Source organism: Oncorhynchus clarkii, chromosome 3, assembly GCF_045791955.1.
Source record: "Oncorhynchus clarkii lewisi isolate Uvic-CL-2024 chromosome 3, UVic_Ocla_1.0, whole genome shotgun sequence".
NCBI classification, from domain to species: Eukaryota; Metazoa; Chordata; class Actinopteri; order Salmoniformes; family Salmonidae; genus Oncorhynchus; species Oncorhynchus clarkii.
Genome location: NC_092149.1, coordinates 31,352,230 through 31,379,005, shown reverse-complemented (window position 1 = coordinate 31,379,005; position 26,776 = coordinate 31,352,230). Strand labels below are relative to the sequence as shown.

At 42.9% G+C, this 26,776-nt stretch overlaps 1 protein-coding gene across 1 annotated transcript; it reads right to left on the bottom strand.

Moving 5' to 3' along the window:
• LOC139393159 (beta-1,4-galactosyltransferase 3-like) lies at nt 1-26,776 on the bottom strand. Its single transcript, XM_071141557.1, has 7 exons — nt 26,588-26,776; nt 9,254-10,612; nt 7,673-7,908; nt 4,242-4,429; nt 3,894-4,016; nt 3,598-3,702; nt 1-3,381 (listed from the first exon to the last, which is right to left on the bottom strand). The coding sequence occupies exons 2-7, from the start codon at nt 9,537-9,539 to the stop codon at nt 3,120-3,122; spliced, it is 1,200 nt and encodes a 399-aa protein (XP_070997658.1). The 5' UTR covers nt 9,540-10,612; nt 26,588-26,776; the 3' UTR covers nt 1-3,119.

The window sequence follows — 26,776 nt, the reverse complement described above, 5'->3', positions numbered from 1 at the left end:
TTTGACTAATCTTTTTGTTTATTAATCATTGTATAAGGCCACTCTGGACTGTGCAGACTTCATTGATAGAGGAATTAAAAATCAGAAATACAGTATCACATTGTCCTTGTTACATTTTCAATGCCCTGCGGTGAGCTCCATCTTCTGGCGCCGTCACCCTGGACAGCGTATCCACATCATAATGGAGTGAAAGTCAAGCTATACATCAACTGAAACAAACTGCAGAGCACAAATAGACATGATAATGCAATAGCATGATATATAATAAACCACTACATGAAGTGTTAAAGGGTACATATAGCATACGTCTTATGAATCACTACACAAGCATACACTTCAGCATGCTTCTAGAAACTCAAATGTGAATTCATGTCAGTGGTCTGGGTGTGGTTTTCTGTACATTCCACTCATCTAATACAGGGTCTGTGTGTCATGCATAATCAGGCTTCATATGGAGTAGAAAAGGTCAAGAGATTCATAGATCAGATAGTAGAACACACAAAAACCTCAGCATACCTGGAGTAAGTGGAATCCTATCTATACCCATGTGCTGGCGTTTGCATGCTGACAACTATCAGGCGTCCAATGCTTTCTCTCGAAGCCATCTTTGGTTTCAGCCAAGAGGCCTGAGTCCTCTATGTAATGTACACACAGAGGTTCAATTCCCAGTAGGGATCTAGTGTAAACAATCATATTGGTCAGGGGGTCCAGACAGCATGCAAAGAGGAAAGTCAGGGAACAAGCCATGCAGTGAGGAGTACATTGCACTGGGGAATTCTAGGGGTGACAGATTTTAGATAGCACAAAATAAAAAAAGTAATATGTTGAAAGAATGGCCAGTGGAGAAATGCTGTAAATGCTAACCCAGTATACCTATATCAATCTTTAAATCAGTGCTTCAGCAGAAACAGTACAACCAATGAGTCTACTACAACCAGTCAACTGGCACTAGTATCCACATCACTTACCAGTGCCTGATTCCGTTTATAGACCTAATTAATTATAGTGGTTTCTGGTCATCCATGGACAAAGTTCCTGGTTTTCAGCTCTCCTGGTTTTCAAACCATTCAGCCAATTTAGAGTATGGAGATGGATCCCAGGTCTCTGACTATGGAGAGCCTACTAGGACTTGAATCCCTCAGTTTTAAGCTACATTGACAATCATAGGAAACCAACATAAAAGCTCCATAAGGTAACAAACAATAAGATAAAAGACAATGACAAACCACCATTCTGATGTGAATATAGCCAGCCCACCTGAAGGCAGTGCATTGATCATGTCACCCACACCTATTCTATTTGACAAGGCAAAATGCAACCCCACGTCAATGCAATCTAGAGATTGAAGGAGATAACTGGAGAAAATACACATTCTGATTGTAGTGACAAGATGAAACCCAACCATACCAAAAAGATGTGCCAGAACTGTGAACATACTGTGAGAAAATCCTTCAATAATCAGCCTGATATTCAGGGCCTGTATTGTGCATGTGCCTCAGACTAGGTGTTCTGATATAGGATCATTGTTGCCTTTTTCATAATGAATTTGATATGAAGACGGAGGACCTGATCCTAGATCAGCACTCCTACTCAGATGCTTTATGAAGACGGGCCCAGGGAGTGACTACCACGCTAATTGCAAACAGCACTTACCCCTGTCAATATTCAGGGTAGCAGCTTCACTTCGTATAATATTAAACTGTAAAACCAGTTACATATGGGTCGTTCTGAAATTAGTGCCTTTTGTGTCCCTTTGCTATATTAAGTAGAATTTAAATATTAAAACCCTGTTCTATTAAATGAAGTGTCCTTTAATACTGACCACAAGGAACATTTAATAAATCTGATTTAATATAGACTTTTTAAACTGCCAAAATTCAGCATTTTGACATATCCCTCTAAGCATCCTGTGACTTCTGGGAAGATTTTAACCCACTTAACCTCACCATTATTTGAAAGCCCTAGTTATTTTGTAATTTCTGAAGAGTTAATGACTTAAAGTGAACTGAACTCTCGTTTTAATATGGTGAAATTCCTCTTTAAATATTTATTTCAAAAGAAAGATTGAACATCTAATAATCAAATCATAGTGTACAAGCAGGTGAGCTGGTTCTACTCTTTCTGGCCATTGTCTGGTGTTTTTTGATGGAAAACAGAGCAGGTCGAACATTACACATCTACCATGTTACCCATAAATAAACAGGCTAGAAATGTTTGAACAATTGAATTTGCATTCAATTGCCCCTCCCTGTTGCACACAACAAGCTTTCATTCCCTCGGTCACAAGGGGATTTATGGCTGACTTAACACGGTTACGGTCAACTCTGTTAATTTATTTGGCACCTACTATGGTCATTTCTTTAATTTGACCTCAAGATGGGAAACCGTGTTTTGAACATGTGCTCTTTATGGCAGAATGTTAAAATTGGGTGAAATCAAGTTCTACTCAAAAGCCACCTAATCAGCAGAAAGACCCATATGCTATTGCAATATCAGTAGCATAAAATGGTTTTTCATTTATTTATTCTATCCCCTAATCTTGCTATCACTAGAAACCGGTTCCATTCATAACTCTCGACCTGAAGTTCTACTAAAAGGACAAATAGAACAAGACAGGTTTTTCTAAGGCAACGGGGGTTTTCGGCAGCGATATAAACTCATAGAGTCAGTCTTTTTTCCTCTCCTCTACCATAAGTCCCTTTCATTGAGTCAGTCAGTGGAGTGGTGAGACATAGCTGGACAAGCTCGAGAATCACAACTAGAGTGGAGAATGCGACAGTAATTCATATAGGCAGACAAAGCCTCGGCCCACAGATTCTATCTAGGCAGTGGAGAGCATTGGTCTTCGGTTCAGTCTCTGCTATTGTTAAAGTCTCAGTTGATAATGCTGATCAGACCAGAGGAAGGAACAGAAGGAAAAGGCATGTGCGTATAATGGCCTCTAGTCCAATAGGGGGAGCCACCCACCTCTCCCCACTGTAGGCGTTGATAGGAGGTGTGAAGGCAAAGAAAGGAGCGGTTTAAGGGTCCAGGGCCCTCTCACATCCCTGCTCCCAGGCATAAGTTAGGAGGGGAGAGTCGGTGGTGGATGGGAGTGGAGTGGGTAAAGGTGGTCCAAGTCAGTGGTTCGTGGGTTGGTTCTGTTGTTGTTCCTGTTGGAGCTTGGCTGGAGGTTTGGTGGGGGCTTCGACTGGCGGCTTTGCTGGGGCTTTGGCAGGGATCTTGGGGGACGGCGCCATGGCATGCAGGCCGGCCTCGGTGCCGATGTGCACAGTGATGTTGGTGTAGAGGGGGAAGTGGTCACGTGACAGCACCTCGTACTCCACAGTGTTCATACCGTCCAGCTTCCACGTCTGACGTGTCTTGGCCAGCATGTTGAACCTAGGAGTAGGCAGGGAGAGGGGAGCTTAGTGATGGACTGTGGGTTTATTCAACAGACCTAGGTCTTATTCGATAGAGGGCAACATTCAGAGGTAGCAGATGGAAATAAAAAATTTTTACAGATACAATGTGCTGCCTATTTGAAAGAATATGAACGTGTCACCCTACTGAATGGACCCCAGCCATACACAAACACGTGTCAGTCCTGTACCATACCTCCTGGGGTTCACATCGTTTCCCTTGTCCAGCTTGTGTTTGATCATCTTGTATCGGCCCACCTTCACCGATGGACGAGAGATGAACATCCCTCCTAGGGATACTCTGAGAACGGGAGAGAGGGAAGGAAAGAGGGAGAAAGAATTTTAATTGGGTTATTATCTATTAAAAATAATAGGATTATTCAGTGTCTTTAAATTGTATCCTTTTGTTAGACAGAACAAACCACAATGGGTCCATAGCTCAATTAATTGGCTCAATGTTCCACCCCCAAAACTCCCAAGGACCCCTCTCACCTGACTCCAATGTCATCGTCCTCTCCTCCCCAGCCCCAGTAGTTGTTGGGGAAGCCGTTCATCTTCAGGTAGTGCAGTGGAGACAATGCTGACACCCCTCCGAAATACATCTTGTAAGGCAGCCTAGGAGAATGACAGGATTAAAATAAAAATGAAGGATCAGATAGGGAACAAGTGAAATCAGAAATGAGTGAAGCCACGCATAATGAAAGAACTAAATGACAACTAAAATAATACATTTTGTGTTGAATAAACTTGTGAAAATCAATGAGACTCACAGTGAAAAGAGGAACTAATAACCATAAGAGGAAAAAGAGGGGAAAAAAATTAAAATTAGAATTGACTGACTTGTATCCAAACTTGTCCATGGCGATGGCGGCGTGCTTCGGGTTGGCGTCGCACATGTAGGTGTTGCGGTCGTCCTCAGGGATGAGGTCCACATCATGGAAGAACAGGCAGTCCCAGTCCTCCTCCCGCATGGCCTCCCGGAACCCAACGTTCATCAGCTTGGCCCGGTTAAACGTGTAGTTACCAGCCTAAAGAGGGCCAAGACAGACATGTTTTAATGGCATTTAGAGACCCTTATGTCAGCAACAACCTGCAAATATTCAATATTGACATGGTCTCTATACAAATTATAACAATTATAATAGGTTATTCATTATGAACGTTTACTATTTCCCCTATGATTTTTTTTTGCAATGGTGGCAAGGGTAACAGGGTGCATTGCTGCAAGCAGTAGTGCAATGACATGCTAGCTGTTCCCATAGACTTCCAGTCATTGAGCTAATGACGATCCATTTAAAAGCGCGTCTCAGCAGAACGATAGATGGATAAAGATACACTACAGGGCAAAAAGTATGTGGACACCTGCTTGTCAAACATAATTCCAAAATCATGGGCATTAATATGGGGTTGGTCATCCCTTTGCTGCTATAACAGCCTCCACTCTTCTGGGAAGGCTTTCCACTAGATGTTGGAACATTGCTGCGGGGGCTTCAATTCAGCCACAAAAGCATTAGTGAGGTCGGGCACTGATGTTGGGCGATTAGGCCTGGTTCGCAGTCTACATTCCAATTCATCCCAAAGGTGTTTGATGGGTTTGAGGTCAGGACTCTGTGCAGGCCAGTCAAGTTATTCCACACTGATCTCAACAAACCATCTCTGTATGGACCTCGCTGTGTACAAGGGGCATTGTTATGCTGAAACAGGAAAGGGTATTCCCCAAACTGTTGCCACTAAGTTAAGATTTCCCCTCACTGGAACTAAGGGGCCTAGCCCGAAACAGGAAAAATAGCCCCCAACCATTATTCCTCCTCCACCAAACTTTACAGTTGGCACTATGCATTAGGGCAGGTAGCATTCTCCTGGCATCCGCCAAACCCAGATTCGTCCGTCGGACTGCCAGATGGTGAAGAGTGATTCATCACTCCAGAGAACGTGTTTCCACTGCTCCAGAGTCCAATGGCAACGAGCTTTACACCACCAGCCGACGCTTGGCATAGAGTATTGTGATCTTAGGCTTGTATGTAGCTGCTCGGCAATGGTAACCAATTTCATGAAGCTCCCGACGAACAGTTTTTGTGCGGACGTTGCTTCCAGAGGCAGTTTGGAACTCGGTAGTGAGTGTTGCAACTCGAGGACAGACTTTCATGCGCAGCGCACTTCAGCACTTGGTGGTCCCGTTTTGTGAGCTTGTGTGGCCTACCACTTCGCGGCTGAGACGTTGTTGCTCTTAGACGTTTCCACATCACAATAACAGCATTTACAGTTGAGCGGGCAGTACAAGCAGGGAAGAAATTTGACGGACTGACTTGTTGGAAAGGTGGCAACCTATGACGGTGCCGTGTTGAAAGTCACTGTGCTCTTCAGTACGGGCCATTCTACTGCCAATGTTTGACTATGGAGATTGCATGGCTATGTGCTCGATTTTGCACACCTGTCAGCAAAAGGTGTGGTTGAAATAGCCTAAACCATTTGAAGGGGTGTCCATATACTTTTGACCATGTAGTGCATATATCATATTCGGGCACCCGCTGATAAATGAATATAGGGTAAACATTGGTTCCATAAATGTATTAAATATAAGGAGTGTGTGACGTCATTTTTATACAGTTTAATCTCCATTAGTAGTCTCATAAAGCCGACCGTAGGCAACACAGGTCTGGTTTCATTGATGGACTGTTGGCATAGAGGAACTATGTCACTGCCTAGGTCGCTGCTTTATCTGCTTGAATAAAATACTACAGAGTAGCTAGAAAGATGGAGATCCCAGAGGTTATTTTTAATGAGTGCATTTCACAAGTGGCTAAGTTTGCATCAACTACCATTATTAAAACCACTGCAAAAGATTTTGCCTGTAAACTTTGGCTTTGAATAGCAACGTGGATCACATTAGTGGAAACCAAGACTGTTCTCAGGGCTGGTTGTAGCTACATATTTGAGTCGGGGACAATTTTTGCATTTTAGCTAACCCTAGCCCTTTTCCTAACTTTAAACTAATTCTCCTACCTGCTATGAAAAGTCACTTCCTCTAGTCAAAGCCGGCAGACCTGCCCCGAGAGCAGTGAAAGTATCCACTAATGACATACAGTGTTCGTTCTGGCATGTCTGCCTCGTGATTTGTTGGGCGAGTGTCCGGAAATATATTTTTTCCCTTATCGACATAGGTATTGAATTACTAGTTCCTCTAGTTCCTCAGAGGTCAATAGCATGAGTAGTATTTGTTCCTGTGGTTCAGTGTGTGTGTGTGTAACTATAACAACCAACCACAGCTGAAGACACACAAATGCTTGAACTGCTGCTAGCTTGCATTATCTTGTTTGAGTTGAGTGCAATCTGGCAGTGGGTACTGCACACATGCAGAGTCATGAATAAATGCTTTAGACATGATGCTGTAACATCTTTCTAATGGTAAATGCGTCTCAAAATTAACCTGGCTCTAACTTGGTAGAGGTTGGCTTGGCATTCATATGTTGCAGGTAAACAACAAGCAGGCAGTGACAACTTGACTAACAGTGTGAGGGTAAAACAAAGTGCTTGTTTAAAGTGTAAACAAAGGGATTGCTACAAGTTGTTAAGAAGATTAAACTCGGTTAAGCCTTCCGGTAAGCATCTTTCAACCATAAGGCTGTGTGTGATTCCATGGTTAGGACACCAGAGGGTGGTTTTGATCTAGGCTGAATGTATACTCGGCCTCACCACTACAGCTAGAAGGTAGTCCAAATTAATATATATTTTGGTCAATTGCAGGAAGTGTAAATAACATTTTCATACTGATAGGTTGTATTACAGATTGCACAATCAATTGATAACATTAATGTTGTCTTTAAAACAGCAATCAGCAGTTGAAACAAAGTGTTTATCACAACCGCTTTTCGGTAAAGGGCTGAGGGATGGGGCTGGAGAAATGTGTTACCACTCCAATTCATAGAGCTGGATGCAAGGACTGAACATTCATGACCGTTTTAACCATGTTTTGAGGCTAGACAGTGTTTGTTTACATTTACTTTGTTTACAAACATTGGAGAAAAACAAACTTATGTTGGGTTCTCATAGAGTGTGACAGTTGAACTAGGCTCATGAGGCATTTATAAGTTATATTCTTCAAGAATCAATGGGTACATATCATTAATTTATACATCCAAAAAGGTATGTAGCAACTGACGACTGCCCCTTTTAAAATTAACCTGTTGAAACAATGTGTGTGTGTGTGTGTGTGTGTGTGTGTGTGTGTGTGTGTGTGTGTGTGTGTGTATATATATACGAATGCATTTCACCTGGTGGATGATGTAGATGCCGTAGTTGAGCTGCTGTCGCTGTAGAAATGGGTGAAGGTAGTAGAGGAGGAACTTCAGGTGGTGCTCCCGGTTTCTGTGGGGAATGATTATGGCGGTGCGGTGCCGCGCCTCACAGTCAGGCGGCCTGTAGCGCCCCCCGAGGACCACCAATGGATTCTTCCGCGCAACTTGGGCCAGCGTCAACCCGGAAGGAAAGCTGACGTGGATCGGTCCACCTGAAAAGGGAAACGGGATGAGAAGAAGCTAGATGTCATAACAGCATTTTATTGCTAGACCTATATCGTAACACACACCAATTAATTAAAAATCAGTAGGCTGTCCATGCTAGCATGCTCGTTCTAACAGGGTTTTGGGGATTTGAGATACATGAGACGACAGTACAGAATGCAGTGTGCCCCCTTTAATCCATTCTGTTCTGTTGTCTCATAAAACGTATCTCCAATCCAAAATGCTGCAGTGTAGAGACAAATTATTACATTTTAGCTTCACTGTCCAAATAAATACATGGGGGAGTGTAGGCCTAGGCTATGTAGCCTATGTGCTTTGAAGTTTGTCACTTCAAAGTCAGTAACCACTGCAAACAAATACTTGTGGAACATACTGTCGTCTCATGTCAAACATTTGATCTCAAATCCCCAAAACCCTGTTAGAACGAGCATGCTAGCATGGACAACCTACTGATTGGGGCGGCAGGTAGCCTAGTGGTTAGAGCGTTGGACTTGTCGAATCCCCGAGCTAACAAGGTAATCTGTCGTTCTGCCCCTGAACCCACTGTTCCTAGGCCGTCATTGAAAATAAGAATTTGTTCTTAACTGACTTGCCTAGTTAAATAAAAAAGGTACAAAAAAAATATACAAATAAATAAAAGCAAAACATTATAGGAGCCTTTGCTGTAGGCAAATCTCTTGGCTTCAGTGTGTATATCCAAATTTGAAGCAAAAAAGTAGGAAGTTGGACACAAGGTAAACTGACCATTTGAACAAGTATATTGAGTCCCTCTAGTCGAAGCGTACAACAAACACTCCTGTTGGGTCAGCCGCCACCAAGTCTTGGCTCAGTTTGAATGATCTCAAAGTCAAAACACATCCTTCCTTCCCTTACTAGGGGCCATCATTGAACAATTCCTGACTGTATAGGTGAAGCCAAGGTTCCACCATATCATGTCTACTCAAAATTCTGGTAACTTTCTCAGGAATCCAGGGTGCCTTGGGTACCCATCCAACCTGGTCAGATCAGTAGCCAACTAACAAGTAAGGACGGTTTTATGTGTGGAATTATTTGGAAATTCCCTTCCACAACAAACCAACCGAGGCTTTCTGACTGCCCACATTTTGTTTTCAGGCACACTAATCAAGTATCTGAGCCACCTTCTTTTTACGAGAAAGTATTGTTCTGGCGTACATTGTAAAAAAAACATTCCCTCTTCAGTTTCTGTCTGGAGAGGGATTGAAGTAAGAGGTACGGGGAGTGCTGGGTAACTGAAGACGACGGCTGGTGAATTCAGAGAAATATAAATGGGGCTGCCAGTTCTAGAACTTCTATTTCTGTGTGTGAACTCACCTATCAGGGGAGACGTCTTGGGGCAGTAGGGCATGTTCTCGCCCCGGCCGTGGGCCTTGGCCAGGAGGGACAAGTTGGCATAGACGTCACTGCCCGTGTGATTGCGTGCGTGGGGCGAGCCGGCACCGGACGTCCCCGTCGCAGTGATCTCCAGCTTGCGGAAAATCCTGATGAAATACGACACTCGCTTGTGGTAGCCCTCACGGGACAGCAGTGCCATGACGACCAGCTGGACACCCAGGAACATGAACAGGTAGCGCCATTTTGACTGTAGCCATGTCGCCATTTTGCCGGCTCTGCGTCACAAGGAACTTGGAGAGCGGTTTGGTGATAGGTTTGGCTTTGTTAGTCCTAGCAACCTACACCAGAGGAACGCTGTGAGAGAATGCTTACTTTGTGGCTGGGTGAAATACGGGGTGGGATTGTCAACAGTCGGAATGGAGGTGTATGTTTTTACTGTAAACAAGTGTGCACTGTCAGTATTGTGCAACTGTATGATATGCAACAGGCAATGGTATGGAGGTGCATCAATGAAAAGTGCAAAATCCTTGAGATGTTGAAATGTTTCTTTTTTAATCTATTTTCAGATATTGGAGTGTGATATGAAGTTAGATCAAGTTTATAGTAAAAGCACAGTGAGAAACCAAGAAAGGCACTTTGGTTTAGCTGATCACTGGAGAGAAAAACATATCCTGAAAAAAGATAGACGTCTTTATTTCAATCTCTTGTCCCACCACAAGTTGAGATGTGTTGATCTCCAAAGTCTGCTGGTGGCCCTCTGGTTCATCAATGGCGTGTGGTGGCGATGCCAGCCCAACATCATGCTACTAGAACTCCATCAGTGTCCAAACCACCACCACAGCTCGTTTGTTTCCAGTAAAATGGCTGACTGGGTGCTGTTGTGCTGCCTTGTGTTCTCTAGCCGCTACTCTCATGGGGCCCTCTAAACAAACAGCCGCCAACAACAAAAGAGAGCACAGGCAGCTGTATAGGCCCCTATCTTTTACAGAGGATTATGGTTTCGTTTGGCTTGACAAGGCTGGCTAGAGAGGTAGGAAGAGGGAGTGGACCGAAACCAGTACAGTGAGAGGAGGAGTAGTCAGGGGCTGGCTGTGTGTGTGTGTGTGTGTGTGTGTGTGTGTGTGTGTGTGTGTGTGTGTGTGTGTGTGTGTGTGGGGGGGGGGGGGGGAGACAGGGAGACAGGGCAGACAGAGAGCAAAGAGAGAAAGAGGAAGTTCCGATGGCGACTGAGGCTATTGTCCCATTCTGACGGACACTCTGGGCAGAGAGACACTTCCAAGGGGAGGGGTCCACCAGGCCTGGCGGACAGGGGCTCGGACCAATCACGAGAATGGTGCTCTGAAAGACAACGAGAGAGAGGTAGGTGGTTAAGAAGTTGTTACAATTGACATCCTATAATAATCTATTGTTGCTGCTGGCATCTTTCCCAATTAGACTAACTGTTACCACATAAATAATGCACAGCCGGAACGGAACAAACAGCTTGTTTGTTTTCAGCTAAACAGCCCAGCTGGAAAGAGCCAGGAGGAATCAGGCATAACAGGAGCTTCAATACGGACGTCTTCGAAGAGAACAGACCGCTGGCAGCAACCGAGGAGCAGAAAGAAACACAAGCTCAGAGAAGCTGAAGCGATTCAGAGAATCAAGATAGAAAGCAGTGGAAAACGTTTTAGCTCTAGGAAAAAGTCCTACTACTACCACCACTACCCCTCAGATAGACCATAGAATGATCGTGGGTCGTTAAATGGTCCTGCTACTTGTGCTCACGTAATTCACCTTCCTTGCAATGGCTATCTGTTGGAGAATACCGGACACGTCGGCACTCACGAATCAATTAGTGCACATTAAAGACGCCAGCCTCAGACTAACTCTAATCCTAATCCCAAATTGAGAGCCCAGGGATTGGCAGAATGGAAGAGAGAGATACAGAGTGTGCATGTATAATAATGATATGTATCAAGGTTTCTGTTAGCCAGTAATAGGCGGCTTTTGGCCATAAAACAATTTAAAACGCCGATAAATGAAATTGGCAACGGACAATTGTCCCCCCCACCTGAAAAAAAAACATTGCGAAATAATGCTTTATAGCCTACTCATTGATGGAAATACATTTGACCAGTCATGCTTATTGGTCTATGGGTTAATTTGCATAATTTTGTAGAATTCAATTGGCACGTATATTCTTTATGCATCACACGCACAATACAGCCTTTTTGTGGAAAATCTGTCAGCTAGCCCTTTAAGGCCAAACCATTTCACAAAAACTATTCATGCAATCTGTTAACAATAGTTTTAGGGCCACGATTAAAAAGAGAACATTTTAATTATAATGAACACGCAGCTCTTTTTAATCAACTGGTTATTGAAGTGCGCTTCCCATTCAAATGCATAGGCAACGTAAGGCAGGCTTCATCAACGCATCACACACCACGTTGCAATGAGCTGGAGGCAGTATGCATTTTGAAAACGTATGCTAAACATGTGTATTAGAGGCCGACCGATTAATTAGGGCCGATTTCAAGTTTTCATAACAATCGGAAATCGGTAATTTTGGACGCCAATTATTATTATTTATTTTTTTACACCTTTATTTAATCTTTATTTAACTAGGCAAGTCAGTTAAGAACACATTCTTACTTTCAATGACGGCCTAGGAACGGTGGGTTAACTGCCTTGTTCAGGGGCAGAACGACAGATTTTTACCTTGTCAGCTCAGGGATTCAATCTTGCAACCTTTCGGTTAACTAGTCCAACGCTCTAACCATCTGCCTCACGAGGAGCCCGCCTGTTACGCGAATGCTGTGAGAAGCCAATGTAAGTTGCTCGCTAGCATTAAACTTAAATCAATCATAATCACTAGTTAACTACACATGGTTGATGATATTACTAGTTTATCTAGCGTGTCCTGCGTTGCATATAATCGATGCAGTGCGCATTCGTGAAAAAGGACTGTCATTGCTCCAACGTGTACCTAACCATAAACACCAATGCCTTTCTTAAAATCAATACACAGAAGTATATATTTTTAAACCTGCATATTTAGCTAAAATAAATCCAGGTTAGCAGGCAATATTAACCAGGTGAAATTGTGTCACTTCTCTTGCGTTCATTGCACGCAGAGTCAGGGTATATGCAACAGTTTGGGCAGCCTGGCTCGTTGCGAACTAATTTGCCAGAATTTCACGTAATTATGACAACATTGAAGGTTGTGCAATGTAACAAGAATATTTAGACTTAGGGATGCCACCCGTTAGATAAAATACAGAACGTTTCCGTATTTCAATGAAAGAATAAACGGCTTGTTTGAGATGATAGGTCATTAATATGGTTGAATCCAGAAACTAAGGCTCGCATTTCTGTGTGTTATTATGTTATAATTAAGTCTATGATTTGATAGAGCAGTCTGACTGAGCGATGGTAGGCACCAGCAGGCTCATAAGCATTCATTCAAACAGCACTTTCGTGCGTTTTGCCAGCTGCTCTGCTGTTTATGACTTCAAGCCTATCAACTCCCGAGATTAGGCTGGTGTAACGATGTGATGTGAAATGGCTAGCTAGTTAGCAGGGTGCGCGCTAATAGCGTTTCAAACATCACTCGCTCTGAGACTTGGAGTAGTTGTTCCCCTTGCCCTGCATGGGTAACGCTGTTTCGAGGGTGGCTGTTGTCGTTGTGTTCCTGGTTCGAGCACAGGTAGGAGCGAGGAGAGGTACGGAAGCTATACTGTTACACTGGCAATACTAAAGTGCCTATAAGAACATCCAATAGTCAAAGGTATATGAAATACAAATGGTATAGAGAGAAATAGTCCTATAATAACTACAACTTAAAACTTCTTACCTGGGAATTTTGAAGACTCATGTTAAAAGGAACCACCAGCTTTCATATGTTCTCATGTTCTGAGAGCAAGGAACTTAAACATTAGCTTTTTTACATGGCACATATTGCACTTTTACTTTCTTCTCCAACACTTTGTTTTTGCATTATTAAAAACCAAATTGAACATGTTTCATTATTTATTTGAGGCTAAATTGATTTTATTGATGCATTAGTTAAAATAAGTGTTCATTCAGTATTGTTGTAATTGTCATTATTACAAATACATTAAACAAAACATTTTTAAATGGCCGATTAAATCGGTATCAGGTTTTTGGCCTCCAATAATCGGTATCAGCGTTGAAATATCATAATCAGTTGACCTCTAATGTGTATGTGACCAATTTTTGTTTTTTGATTTAGCTACTTTATAGTGCATTCGGAAAGTATTCAGACCCCTTAACTTTGCACATTTTGTTATATTACAGCATTATTTAATGGATACATATATTTTTTTAAATCCCTCAATCTACACAAAACACCTCATAAATGACAAAGTAAAAAAAAATGTACATCACTATTCAGACCTTTTGCTATGAGACTCGAAATTGAGCTCCGGTGCAACCGGTTTCCATTGATCATCCTTGAGATGTTTCTACAACTTGATTGGACTCCATGTCCAATCAATTGAAATTTACCACAGGTGATTTGGAAAGGCACACACACACACACACACTTGTTTATATAAAAAGGTCCCACAGTTGACAGTGTATGTCAGAGCCAAAAACAAGCCACGGTCAAAAGATTTGTCCGTAGAGCTCCGAGACAGGATTGTGTCAAGGCACAGATCTGGAGATGGGTACCAAAAATGTCTGCAGCATTGAAGGTCCCCAAGAACACAGTGGCCTCCATCTTTCTTAAATGGATGAAGTTCGGAACCACCAAGACTCTTCCTAGAGCTGACCGCCCGGCCAAACTCTGCAATCGAGGGAGAAGGGCCTTGGTCAGGGAGGTGACCAAGAACCCGATGGTCACTGACAGAGCTCTAGAGTTCCTCTGCAGCACTCCACCAATCAGGCCTTTATGGTAGAGTGGCCAGACGGAAGCCACTCCTCAGTAAAAAGGCACATGACAGCAAGTTTGGAGTTTGCCAAACGTCACCTAAAGGACTCGCAGACCATGAGAAGCAAGATTCTCTGGTCAAATGAAACCAAGATTGGTCTGAATGCCAGGCATCACGTCTGGATGTAACCTGGCATCATCCCTACGGTGAAGCATGGTAGTGGCAACATCATGCTGTGTGGATGTTTTTCAGGTGCAGGAGGACTAGTCGGGATCGAGGGAAAGATGAACAGAGCAAAGTACAGAGAGATCATTGATGAAAACCTGCTCCAGAGCGCTCAGGACGGTTGACCTTCAAAACAGGACAACGACCCTAAGCACAGTCAAAACAACGCAGGTGTGGCTTCGGGACAAGTCTCTGAATGTCCTTGAGCGGCCCAGCCAGAGCCCGATCGAACGTCTCTGGAGAAACCTGAAAATAATGTAGCTGTACAGCGACGCTCCCCATCCAACCTGACAGAGCTTGAAAGGATCTGCAGAGAAGAATGGGAGAAACTCACCAAATACAGGTGTGCCAAGCTTGTACTGTCATACCCAAGAAGACTCGAGACTAATCGCTGCCAAAAGGTACTTCAACAAGGACTGAGTAAAGGGTCTGATGTAGATGTACTCAAGTTAAAAAATAAAAAACTCCAAATTTGCACAAAAATTCTAAAAACCTGTTTTTGCTTTGTCATTATGGAGCATTGTGTATAGATTGAGGGGGGAAAAAACTATTTCATACATTTTAGAATAAGGCTGTAATTTAAAAAAAAAATGGAATTCTGAATTCTTTCCGAATGCACTGTAATTGCTTGAAACCTGAAAGTTTTATAACATTAAGAGGCATGTTTTACCTTGCTTCAAAGTAGCCTAGACAAAATCTGACCATATCAGGGAGGCAATTATTTTAAACAGACATCCATATGCCATTGACACTAGTAGCCTAATTCTCTCATATGCAATTGGTCGTCAACTTTGTTTCATTGTCCGGTAGCCAAATGCACATTCACACGTTGCCTTGTGTGCATTGCTGCACTAATAATGTTAAGAACAAAAATAGGTTCATCAACATTTTAAACTAAACGTTCTTATCCGTCGCATCAGTTTCATTGCTTTTTAACGTTGTTCTATGTAGCCTAGGAAAGAAACTTATGACTATAGCCAAGGCCTCTACACTACAGTCTGAGTATTATTATTAGCCTAAATGACTATCCAATCTACTCATCACATTACAAATAGTAGGCTCTTACATAAATCTGCAAATGCGATGATGCATGGAATGCTATATTATAATGGTGCATTTTGATGGTGAAAATGTGCTTCCCCAAACTTGAAACTCATGCTCGGCCTATCCTAGTGATTGGGTTTGTTTCTCATCTTCAAAGTGCACAGTAAGGATACACGTCCTTGCATCCTCAACTTACATTTATTTATTTACATTTTCTAAATGTGATTGTCATTCTGAGCACCGTGGGTGGACGCCCTATTCAGGTTATGCACGGTACATTTCTCAAATGTCTGGTAAATTAAAGTGCCGCTGGTCAAATGTCTGGCGCCACATTTACATAACAGAAACCCTGATATGCATGTGTGAGATCTGCAAATGTGAGCACATCAGTTTCAACAGAAATCTCCCTTACCCCGCCTTTTCAGCTTCAATACTCCTTAATCTCCAGACAATGAGGAAACAAGTACATTACACACACACAGAGACAGAGACAGACAGAGACACAGAGAGAGAGACAGAGACAGAGAGAGACAGAGAGAGACAGAGAGAGACAGAGAGAGACAGAGAGAGACACACAGAGACACAGAGAGAGAGAGAGAGAGAGAGAGAGAGAAAGAAATGGAAAGACAAGAGGGTGAGAGCATGACATGAGTCAGCAAAATGTGGAGATACTGGAACAGGAAGGAGAGTTGGAAAGGGGGAGGGAGTGAGGAGAGGAAGAAGGAAAAAAAACATTTGCTTTTGATGAGTTATTTTTTTCTTTCAACTTTAAATATGAGCAGGTGGAAGGTGAAACTTCAGGCTGTCCTCTCAAATGAGTGTGGCAAGCAGCATCATATAGACAGCAACCATATAGGCATAGTGGCTAAATCCTTAGAGCAAACATGATACCCTTCATTTACTATGGTTTAAATGCACACTATACTGCCGCATGTCCAATGTCCATTGCAGTTTCACAGGTGTTAACATGAATAGTCGGCTGATCAACAGGGTGTGTATAGTATCATCCCAGCCCGGTTAAGCTCTCAGGGGCCGTATTGACTTGAAATGGGATATAGGGTTGCTGCCTGGGATATAGTGTAGCAGGACAACTTGGCAGCTGGCAACTCCCTTGACAAAGCCAGGGCCTTGCCTTCTCAGCACACATATAAAAAGAGCCAGTGACTTGATTTAGATGCCCCTGTTCCTCAGGCTATGTGATGCTATGTGAGGGAATCTGAGAATGACAAAAGGAGAGGGAGAGAGGACGCAGAGTAGGCCCAATGCAAGTGGCTAGTTTAGTTGCCTCACCAGCATTCAATCTAGGCTACATTCCCTCTCTCGAGTCCCGACATTCGAAAGTCAAAGAGGTAGAACTGGCATGACTAGCTCATGCAGGCCCGAGTCAGCCAAAACAAACATCTTCCCTCCAGTGTTCTTCCACCTCCTCACGTCGCCCCCTCCTCCTCAGACAGTACAGCAGCACACACTTTAAACTGAGTGATGGCAGCTATGGAAGATTACAGGCAAGATATGGGACAATCCTTTTCTGCCTGGAGCCATCACTATTACATGTATACTGTATGTACACATGCATACTCGCACACACTGGAATGGATGAGAGAGTAGTCATCGAGGGGGCCGAGGGTAGAGAGAGAAACGAGGTGGGGATGGATGGAAGGGGGGCAGAGAGCGAGAAGTATGCGAAATGTATATATAAATCATTATCTAAGGATCTCTGTTAGCGTGGCTGGTTATTCAGGATCCCGCGCATGACCAGTCTGTCGGCCAGGCACAGGGGACCCACTAAGAGACCCGCAGTCCCGGGGGAGGGGAGCAGTCAGCCAGCCAGCCCCCCCCCCCCCCCCCCCCCCCCCCCCCCCCTTTGCAAAAAGCAAAGACAGGCAGCGCAACAGAAGAGAAGAAAAGAGTGGCGGAAAGTAGCCAAGTACTTGAAAACATCTGGTGTGTGTCTGTCCCAAAGGAGAGGTGTAGGAGTGGGAGGAAGAGGATGGGGTAGAAACAGTTGATAGGCCTTGCGTTAGTCTGCTGCCAAAGCCTTAACCTGCCAAAGCAGAGCGGGATGCCAGACACGAAAAGAAGGGACTGGAGCGATGCCATGTTCGTCTGATTAGAGGAACGCATACTATATCCATCCATCCGTCAGCTGTGGAAAACGGTGCTTTCCAGCTTTAACCTTGTGATCTCTGTAGTCTGCAAATCTGCTCCAAAACAGCTTTGGAGCTTTGGCGGAAAAGGCCCTCAAATCCTTGCACTCTATTCAGAACCATTCAGTTCTACACACTGAAGATAGGCTCCACTTAGAGTCATGCAGACTTCTGCTACGTTTCACCTCAGGATTGTCAAAAGAACCTTACCAACATATCACCTGCCACCAGTGTTCCATTACGAAGCAAACTGCCACAAATACTATACCTGTCAAGATTGTCTGATGAAGTTACTGGTCATATCCACTGCATTATCTAGTGTCACTAGCTCATTCTTTATCTATTGCCATGAGTCACAAAACGTCTCTATGTGTCACCTCTTGCTCAACAAACCTGTTATCATCCTGTGTGAGCGTATAGGAAGAAAGAAGATACGGTATGAACGAAGCTTACAGAAACCATGTGAGGGGAAAGAGTAGACGAAACAGCTCACCCCCTCGGCTCACTACCACTCTCAGGTGTAAGGTGACAATACACAATAGGGAGACACTCCAGGCCCAAACTGCTACAGACCTATATCTATCCTACCCTGCCTTTCTAAGGTCTTCGAAAGCCAAGTTAACAAACAGATTAGACCACTTTGAATCCCACCGTACCTTCTCCGCTATGCAATCTGGTTTCAAAGCTGGTCATGGGTGCATCTCAGCCACGTTCAAAGGTCCTAAACGATATCATAACCGCCATCGACAAGAGACAATACTGTGCAGCCGTAGTCATCGACCTGGCCAAGGCTTACTACTCTGTCAATCACCACATTCTTATAGGCAGACTCAACAGCCTTGGTTTCTCAAATGACTGCCTCGCCTGGATCACCAACTACTTCTCCGATAGTGTGTCAAATCAGGGGGGCCTGCTGTCCGGGCCTCTGGCAGTCTCTATGGGGGTGCCACAGGGTTCAATTCTCGGGCCGACTCTTCTCTGTACACCTCAATGATGTCGCTCTTGCTGCTGGTGATTCTCTGATCCACCTCTACGCAGACTACACCATTCTGTATACTTCTGGCCGTTCTTTGGACACTGTAACTAACCTCCAGGCGAGCTTCAATGCCATACAACTCTCCTTCCGTGGCCTTCAACTGCTCTTAAATGCAAGTAAAACTAAATGCATGCTCTTCAATCGCACCTGCCCGTCCGTCCGTCCGTCCATCACTACTCTGAACGGTTCTGACTTAGAATATGTGGACAACTACAAGTACCTAGGTGTCTGGTTAGACTGTAAACTCTCCTTCCAGACTCACATTAAGCATCTCCAATCCAGAATCGGCTTCGTATTTCGCAACAAAGCATCCTCATGCTGCCAAACATACCTTCGTAAAACTGACCATCCTTGACTTCGGCAATGTCATTTACAAAATACCCTCCAACACTACTCAACAAATTGGATGCAGTCTATCACAGTGCCATCTGTTTTGTCACCAAAGCCCCATATACTATCCACCACTACAACCTGTATGCTCTCGTTGGCTGGCACTCGCTTCATACTTGTCGCCAAACCCACTGGCTCCAGGTCATCTACAAGTCTTTGCTAGGTAAAGCCCCGCCTTATCTCAGCTAACTTGTCACCATAGCAGCACGCACCCGTAGAACACGCTCCAGCAGGTATTTTTCACTGGTCACCCCCAAAGACAATTCCTCCCAGTTCTCTGCTGCCTATGACTGGAACGAACTGCAAAAATCACTGAAACTGGAGACTCATATCTCCCTCACTAACTTTAAGCACCAGCTGTCAGAGCAGCTCACAGAACACTGCACCTGTACATAGCCCATCTGTAAATAGCCCATGCAAATGCCTCATCACCATACTGTATTTATTTCTCGCTCCTTTGCACCCCAGTATCTCTACTTGCACATTCATCTTCTACACATCACCAGTGTTTAATGGCTATATAGTAATTACTTCATGGCCTATTTATTGCCTTACCTCCCTTATCTTACCTCATTTGCACACACTGTATATAGACTTTTCTACTGTATGTTTGTTTATTCCATGTGTAACTCTGTGTTGTTGTATGTGTGGAACTGCCTTGCTCCATCTTGGCCAGGTCGCAGTTGTAAATGAGAACTTGTTCTCAACTAGCTGGTTAAATAAAGGTGAAAAAAACAACAAGTTATCCATATTCAATTACTACACAGATCAACTGAAATCCTTGAGGACGGTTCCTGACTCCCAAGGCTGTGATATAGGCTAGCCTAGGACGTGATAATACTTAGGCTCCTTCCCAGTCTGTGGTATCAGAGGAAGAGGCTTGAGCCAGAGACCAGCTTAGTTTGCACTGCCCTGAGCATCAATATGCACCAGAAAATGTGCTGTGACAAGAGCATTACCTTTACTTGACTGCCAAGACATGGGAAAACTGTTCCTATTTGGCCAACCCTACATTCTAAAAAAGAAAAGAAAAATAGCCTACAAAGATACAGTAGATAGCTCTTCCAACTAAACAAGTCCAGGCAATTAAAACATTAGCATACAGTGTGAAAAAAAGTGTCAGCATATTAATGAGGGCTAGCGCCCTTGTCATAGCAACCCATGGCAACACACTGGCCATTCATTGTCATTGCAGGTGGTACATGTCTCTTTAGCTGCTCCCTCAGGTCTGAGTCCACTGGGACAGGCTCACTGCTTAAGAGAATTTTTTTTTTTTAATTCTCTCCAGCTTCTCCTTTACTGTCTGCTGCTGTTTGGGTAGTAACTAGTTTGAGGAGTTTCCATAGCGCAAAGTTTATTTGTGGCTCAAGCACCCACACACACCTCTGGGACAGCACTCATTGCAACCATGACGACAAGCTGTACTGCTCAGTAGCTAAGCAATGACAACCATAGGGACCAACCAAAAAAACTGAGGAGAACCACATAAACATAACAAAAAAGGGCACTAAGAGTCACACAGACATGAACGGCGAATGTATTGCCTTTCCACCGCTACTATCATTCCAGAGTACTGGACAGAAAACATATAGATGGCAGCCTGGGACAGGTTCAACATCATTGTTAGATTGTGTTGGGGGAAAATGTAATGTCTTGCCCTGATTGGACAGAAAGGGAGCAGGGTCAGCAATGGATCTGACAAATAGGAAGGCTAACACTAATGAAACAGCCACAAGTATCAACAGGGATTGGCATAACAAGTTGCCTTGTCACCTAGGGCAAGTGAACTGAGCAGTCGTGCAAGTTGAGCCTACTCTGTGGTTGTTCCATTGGGCAGGTGACAGTTTACAATGAAAACAACCACACAACATAAAAATGTGTGGTTCATTCACTACGTTCATATAAAAGACAGAATATTGCATTTCTGCATGTAAGTGATCATATCTGACAGGCAACCAAAAGCCTACTCCTTACTTGGCTAATGGGCAAGTGCACTTCAGACCATAAAAGGGATACTTCAGGATTTTGTCAACCAAGCCCTTTATCTACTTCCCCAGAGTCCAATGAACTTGTGGATACCATTTCTATGTCTCTGAGCGCAGTTGGAAAGAAATCGCTAACTAGCGTTAGCACAATTGCTAACTAGCGTTAGTGCAATGACTGGAAGTCTATGGTAACTGCTAGCATACTAGTAGATACCATAGACTTTGTCAGTGTGCTAACACTAACAAAACGACCTCCAACTTCCTTCATACTGGATGCAGAGACATAAAATGGTATCCATGAGTTCATCTGACTCTAGGGAAGTAGTAAAAGGGCTTTGTTACAAAAATCCTGATGTCCCTTTAAAATGTACAATACATGTTAAATTGTAGCAAATGAATGGTTACACAGAACTGGTTGGCTGATTGTGTAAACAGTAGTTCGCTAACTGTTGTAAAATCCTGTTTTTGCATATTCAGCATCAAACTGTAGGAGAAGAACAAGCAATCAATGCAGTCTCTTCCACAAATGGAGAGCAACCATCCCCCCCTGTGTTCCAATGGCACGTTGTGTTAGCTAATCCAAGTTTATCATTTTAAAAGGCTAATTGATCATTAGAAAACCCTTTTGCAATTATGTTAGCACCGCTGAAAACTGTTGTGCTCATTAAAGAAGCAAATAAACTGGCCTTCTTTAGACTAGTTGAGTATCTGGAGCATCAGCATTTGTGGGTTCGATTACAGGCTCAAAATGGCCAGAAACAAATACCTTTCTTCTGAAACTCGTCAGTCTATTCTTGTTCTGAGAAATGAAGGCTATTCCATGCGAGAAATTGCCAAGAAACTGAAGATCTCGTACAACGCTCTGTACTACTCCCTTCACAGAACAGCGCAAACTGGCTCTAACCAGAATAGAAAGAGGAGGGGGAGGCCCGGTGCACAACTGAGCAAGAGGACAGTACATTAGTGTCTAGTTTGAGAAACAGACGCCTTACAAGTCCTCAACTGGCAGCTTCATTAAATAGTACATGCAAAACACCAGTCTCAACAGCAACAGTGAAGAGGCGACTCCGGGATGCTGGCTTAGTGTGTTCTTTTGCCCATCTTAATCTTTTCTTTTTATTGGCCAGTGACATATGGCTTTTTCTTTGCAACTCTGGATAAGCTAACACAATGTGCCATTGGAACACAGGAGGTATGGTTGTTGATAATGGGCCTCTGTACGCCTATGTAGATATTCCATAAAATAAAAAAAAATCTGCCGTTTCCAGCTACAATAGTCATTTACAACATTAACAATGTCTACACTGTATTTCTGATAAATTTTATGTTATTTGAATGAACAAAGAAAATGTGCTTTTCTTTCAAAAACAAGGACATTTCTAAGTGACCCCAAACTTTTGAACAGTAATGCATGTCTGTACAGACCAGAGCTGAGTTCAGTATGTTTTTACATTCTGGAACGTTCAATTGATCGCAAACAGTGCTGTACTGAACGACCAGTTGAAAAACAGGGAGGGGTTGGGTTGAGGTTTTCGGGAACGCTGTCAGCATGGCCACTGCCCTTTAAATACATCACTCATTGCTTCAAGCCACACCCACCAAATGGGAGGAAACGTACCTCAATGTCTGTTCAAGAACGTTTTGGGGATTAGTGTCATTCAGTACAAACAGTTACGCAACGTTGCAAACGTTCACGCGAACTAAACGCACCAGAACAGGATTTCAAACTCGGCCTTGGGGTCCCCCCTGGATTCACGTTTCGGGGTTTTCCCTAGCACTACACAGCGGATTCAAATTAATCAAAAGAGTGATTAGTTGGTTATTTGAATCAGCTGTGTAGTAGTGCTTGGGCAAATACGAACAAGTTTGGAAACTCTGTGATAGGATCTTGCTGTTCAGCAGACATCTGCATTGATAAAGTCAGGCTCTTATCCCATGAACACCGCGGAGTCCTATAATACAGTCCCCTCTGCAAGTCTAACGTTAGAGCCAGTATTCACTCAGTCAACCTGACAGCTCTTGTGACGGGGTCGTTGTGGCCATTTCTCACTCTGGAAACTATTTAAAACAGAGAGGAGAATAGGGAGTAAGGTTTGCCCAGCTCAAATGACACTGCCCAAAGCAAACAGATTACAGAGCAGGTTTTATTATTATTATTTTTTAACTAGGCAAGTCAGTTAAGAACAAATTCTTATTTACAAAGACAACCCACTGTTCCCCGGTAGGCTAACTGCCTTGTTCAGGGGCAGAATGACTGATTTTTACCTTGTCAGCTAGGGATTCGATCAAGCAACCTTTCGGTTACTGGACCATTGCTCTAACCACTAGGGTACCTGCTGCCCCTTTTGTCCACCTTCAAAAGATGGCAAACAGCCATGGCTGGGCAAATATAGAAAACAAAAGACAGACCACTTTCTGAGCTTGATTGCACAAACTGTTTTTAAATTACATTCACTCCCTCCTAATCCTGTTTACAGAGAGGCTGCTAGGTGGATTTAAAATGATCCTGGTTCAGGAACTGTACACAGGATACTCCTAAACCTTGAGTATACAAGTCTTCCATCATAGCTGGGTGATTTTGTAAATACAGGCACTTCTGGATGTTAAATGTTTTTTAAATTTAAACCTCTTGAAACTGCTTCTTATCTCTGAATATGTTCTTCACTCTGTCTGGAAACAAGATCTAAGAGTCTGAGACCATACCACTTAAAGAAATTAAACATTTTTATTGGTTTCCCCATATACCCGAGGGGAAATGTCATTGCCACCACTTCATAAAATGTGCTATTTTAGTTGAAAAGGAAATTACATAAAATTGTGCCTAAGGTAGTTTTGATTACATGTATTTATCATTGTCATGTCTAAAGGTCCATATAGGCCTTGAAGATACTCAGAAACATGTATTTACCACATTAAAATTGTAATATTTTACATTATTTTAGGAATTATCTTAAGAACAAGCATACAAGGTTCACATACGGCAAAAATAATCAATATCAACTGTAATTAATACACATTTGCTTCAAATATGTACGGTGAAAGTAATGACTTAGCATTGTGGTAATGACACTGTGGTGGAAATGGCATTTCATATAAAACTGATGAGAAATACCATTAAACATTTTAATGTCACAGTAGTATGTTTATGTTTAATTTTGTTGAAGATACAGAACAGACCATTAGTTCCGATTCATCCCAAAAATGTTTGATGGGGTTGAGGTCAGGGCTCTGTGCAGGCCAGTCAAGTTCTTCCACACCAATCTCAACAAACCATTTATGTATGGACCCCTCGCTTTGTGCGCGGGGGCATTGGCCCTTTACTGTTTCAGCATGACTTCTCCAAACTTTTGCCACAAAGTTGGAAGGGCAAAATCGTCTAGAATGTCGTTGTATGCTGAAGGGTTAAGATTTCCCTTCATCGGAACTAAGGGGCTTAGCCCGAACCATGAAAAATAGCCTAAGACCATTATTCGTCCTCCACCAAACTTAAGGTTGGCACTATGCATGGGGCAGGTATCGTTTTCCTGGCATCTACCAAATCCAGAGTCATCCGTTGGACTGTCAGATAGTGAAGCATGATTCATCACTCTACAGAATGCGTTTCCACTGCTCCAGAGTCCAATGGCAGAGAGCTTTACACCACTCCAGCCGACGCTTGGCATTGTGCATGGTGATCTTATGCTTGGTCGGGGCTGCTCTGAAATGGAAACCCATTTCATGAAGCTCCCGACGAGAGTTCTTTTGCTGACGTTGCTACCGGAGGCAGTGCGGAATTCGGTAGCAAGTGTTGCAACTGAGGACAGGCGATTTTTACGCGCGTCAGAACCCGGCAGTCCCATTCTGTGAGCTTGTGTGGCCTACCACTTGTGGTTGAGCCGTTGTTGCTCCTAGACGTTTCCACTTCACAATAACAGCACTTACAGTTGACCAGTGCTACTATAGCAGGGCTTATATTTTATGAACGGACTTGTTGGAAATGGTGGCATCCTATGACTGTGCCACATTGAAAGTCGCTGCTCTCTTCAGTAGGGGACATTCTACTATCAATGTTTGTCTGTGGAGATTGCATGGCTGTGTGCTGAATTTTATTCACCTTTCAGCAACGGGTGTGGCTGAAATAGCAGAATCCACTATTTTGAATGGGTGTCCACATACACTATATATATATATATACACAAAAGTATGTCCTTGTCCTCTCCTTGGTTGATTTAGGGGGCATCTCATAGAAAATAATTGAAGTCAGTAATAACCATAGTAAGTCACATAAATAGACATCACAATCACTCCATCATCCTAACATAATACAAAATGTAATAGCAAATAAGTGTTCAATTTCAACTTAATCATATATGCAATTAGTCTTTTCAGGTCTTAAGGTTAGTAAAAGTGTATGAACTAATACATTTCGTCATTACGATCACAGTTCATTATGTGGTGGTAATCAAGTGTGGTGGGAATGACATGCTAACTCCAGTTGAACAGCTAGCATACAATGTATCCTAAATAAATAATCAAAACTTTTTTTTTTTATGTAATAATTTGTTTTAATTATAGCCTACTTGGTAATGACATTCAATACAAATATTATATTTTCTAGAATTTCCCGGCATCAAAATGTGAATTTCCCTCCATATGCTCAGCTGTCACTATTCATATACATGGTAACAAAGTACACACTTGAAAAAACATTAGAATATACATTTGCTTGTCGTGGTGGTAACGACAAAATACTTAAAGACCATATTGTCTGTATAATTTTTTTTTAAAGTAACAAATGGCTTATGCACTTCTAATATGCAGGTAGCCTAGTGTTGGGCCAGTAACCGAAAGGTTGCTAGATCAAATCCCCGAGCTGACGACGTAAACAAACAAAAAAATAGTCGATCTGTCCCTGAACATGGCTGTTAACCCAAAAGTTGACGGTTATTTTAGTCTTAATAAAGGTTGTGAGAGAATTTAAAAAAAATCTAAATTCACATTCTCTCTCTAAAATCTAACGTATTTGCTAAATCTGTCATTGTAAATAAGAATGAGTTCTTAACTGACGTGTCTGGTTAAATAAAGACGAAATAAAACAAAATCACCCAGCTATTCCTTCGGAATAAGATTTTTTTGCTTGGTCACAGACATGAACAGATGCAACAATACCATGTAACCTGCCCACACACACACACACTCTATGGTGTTCAGTAAATTAATCCGTTTTGTGTTTTTACATTATTAGATCATTCAAGTTTTACTTTAGATTTTGTACGAGAGTCATGATGATGTAACCAAAGACTCCACCATTTCTGGCGTAGCTAATTTACCTGGGCTCGAGCCTTGCCTCAACAACTCTTGTTAAAGCGGCCACAATAAATAAATATGTAACATTTTAGATAGCCAACATTAGCTACGGACTAACTAGCAAATGTGACGGAGAAACAAGCTATAAAAGCCGGCAAACTAACGTCACTGACTCCACTTCCTTCTGCTTTGCTAGCTTGCTAACGACTAGCTAACTTATTTCATACACGGTCATGATTTGTTAAACGTAACGTTGCTGGCTATCCAGTTAGCATTATTAGCTAGTTAGCTAGATAAAAATAAATAAACTGTGGCCAGCTTACCAACTAAACGCACGAGACGGTGTTTACCATTCCACCCCTCTTGTTCGTGGATAGCTTAATGGTTCCTTTCCTAATTTATTCCATGCAACAGAATTACTAAACATCACTTTCACAATTCGAGTTGCTCCAGGGTTGCGTTTCGAAGTTGAAATGCGGCTTCTTCAGCCACACTTCACATGTAGAACCAGT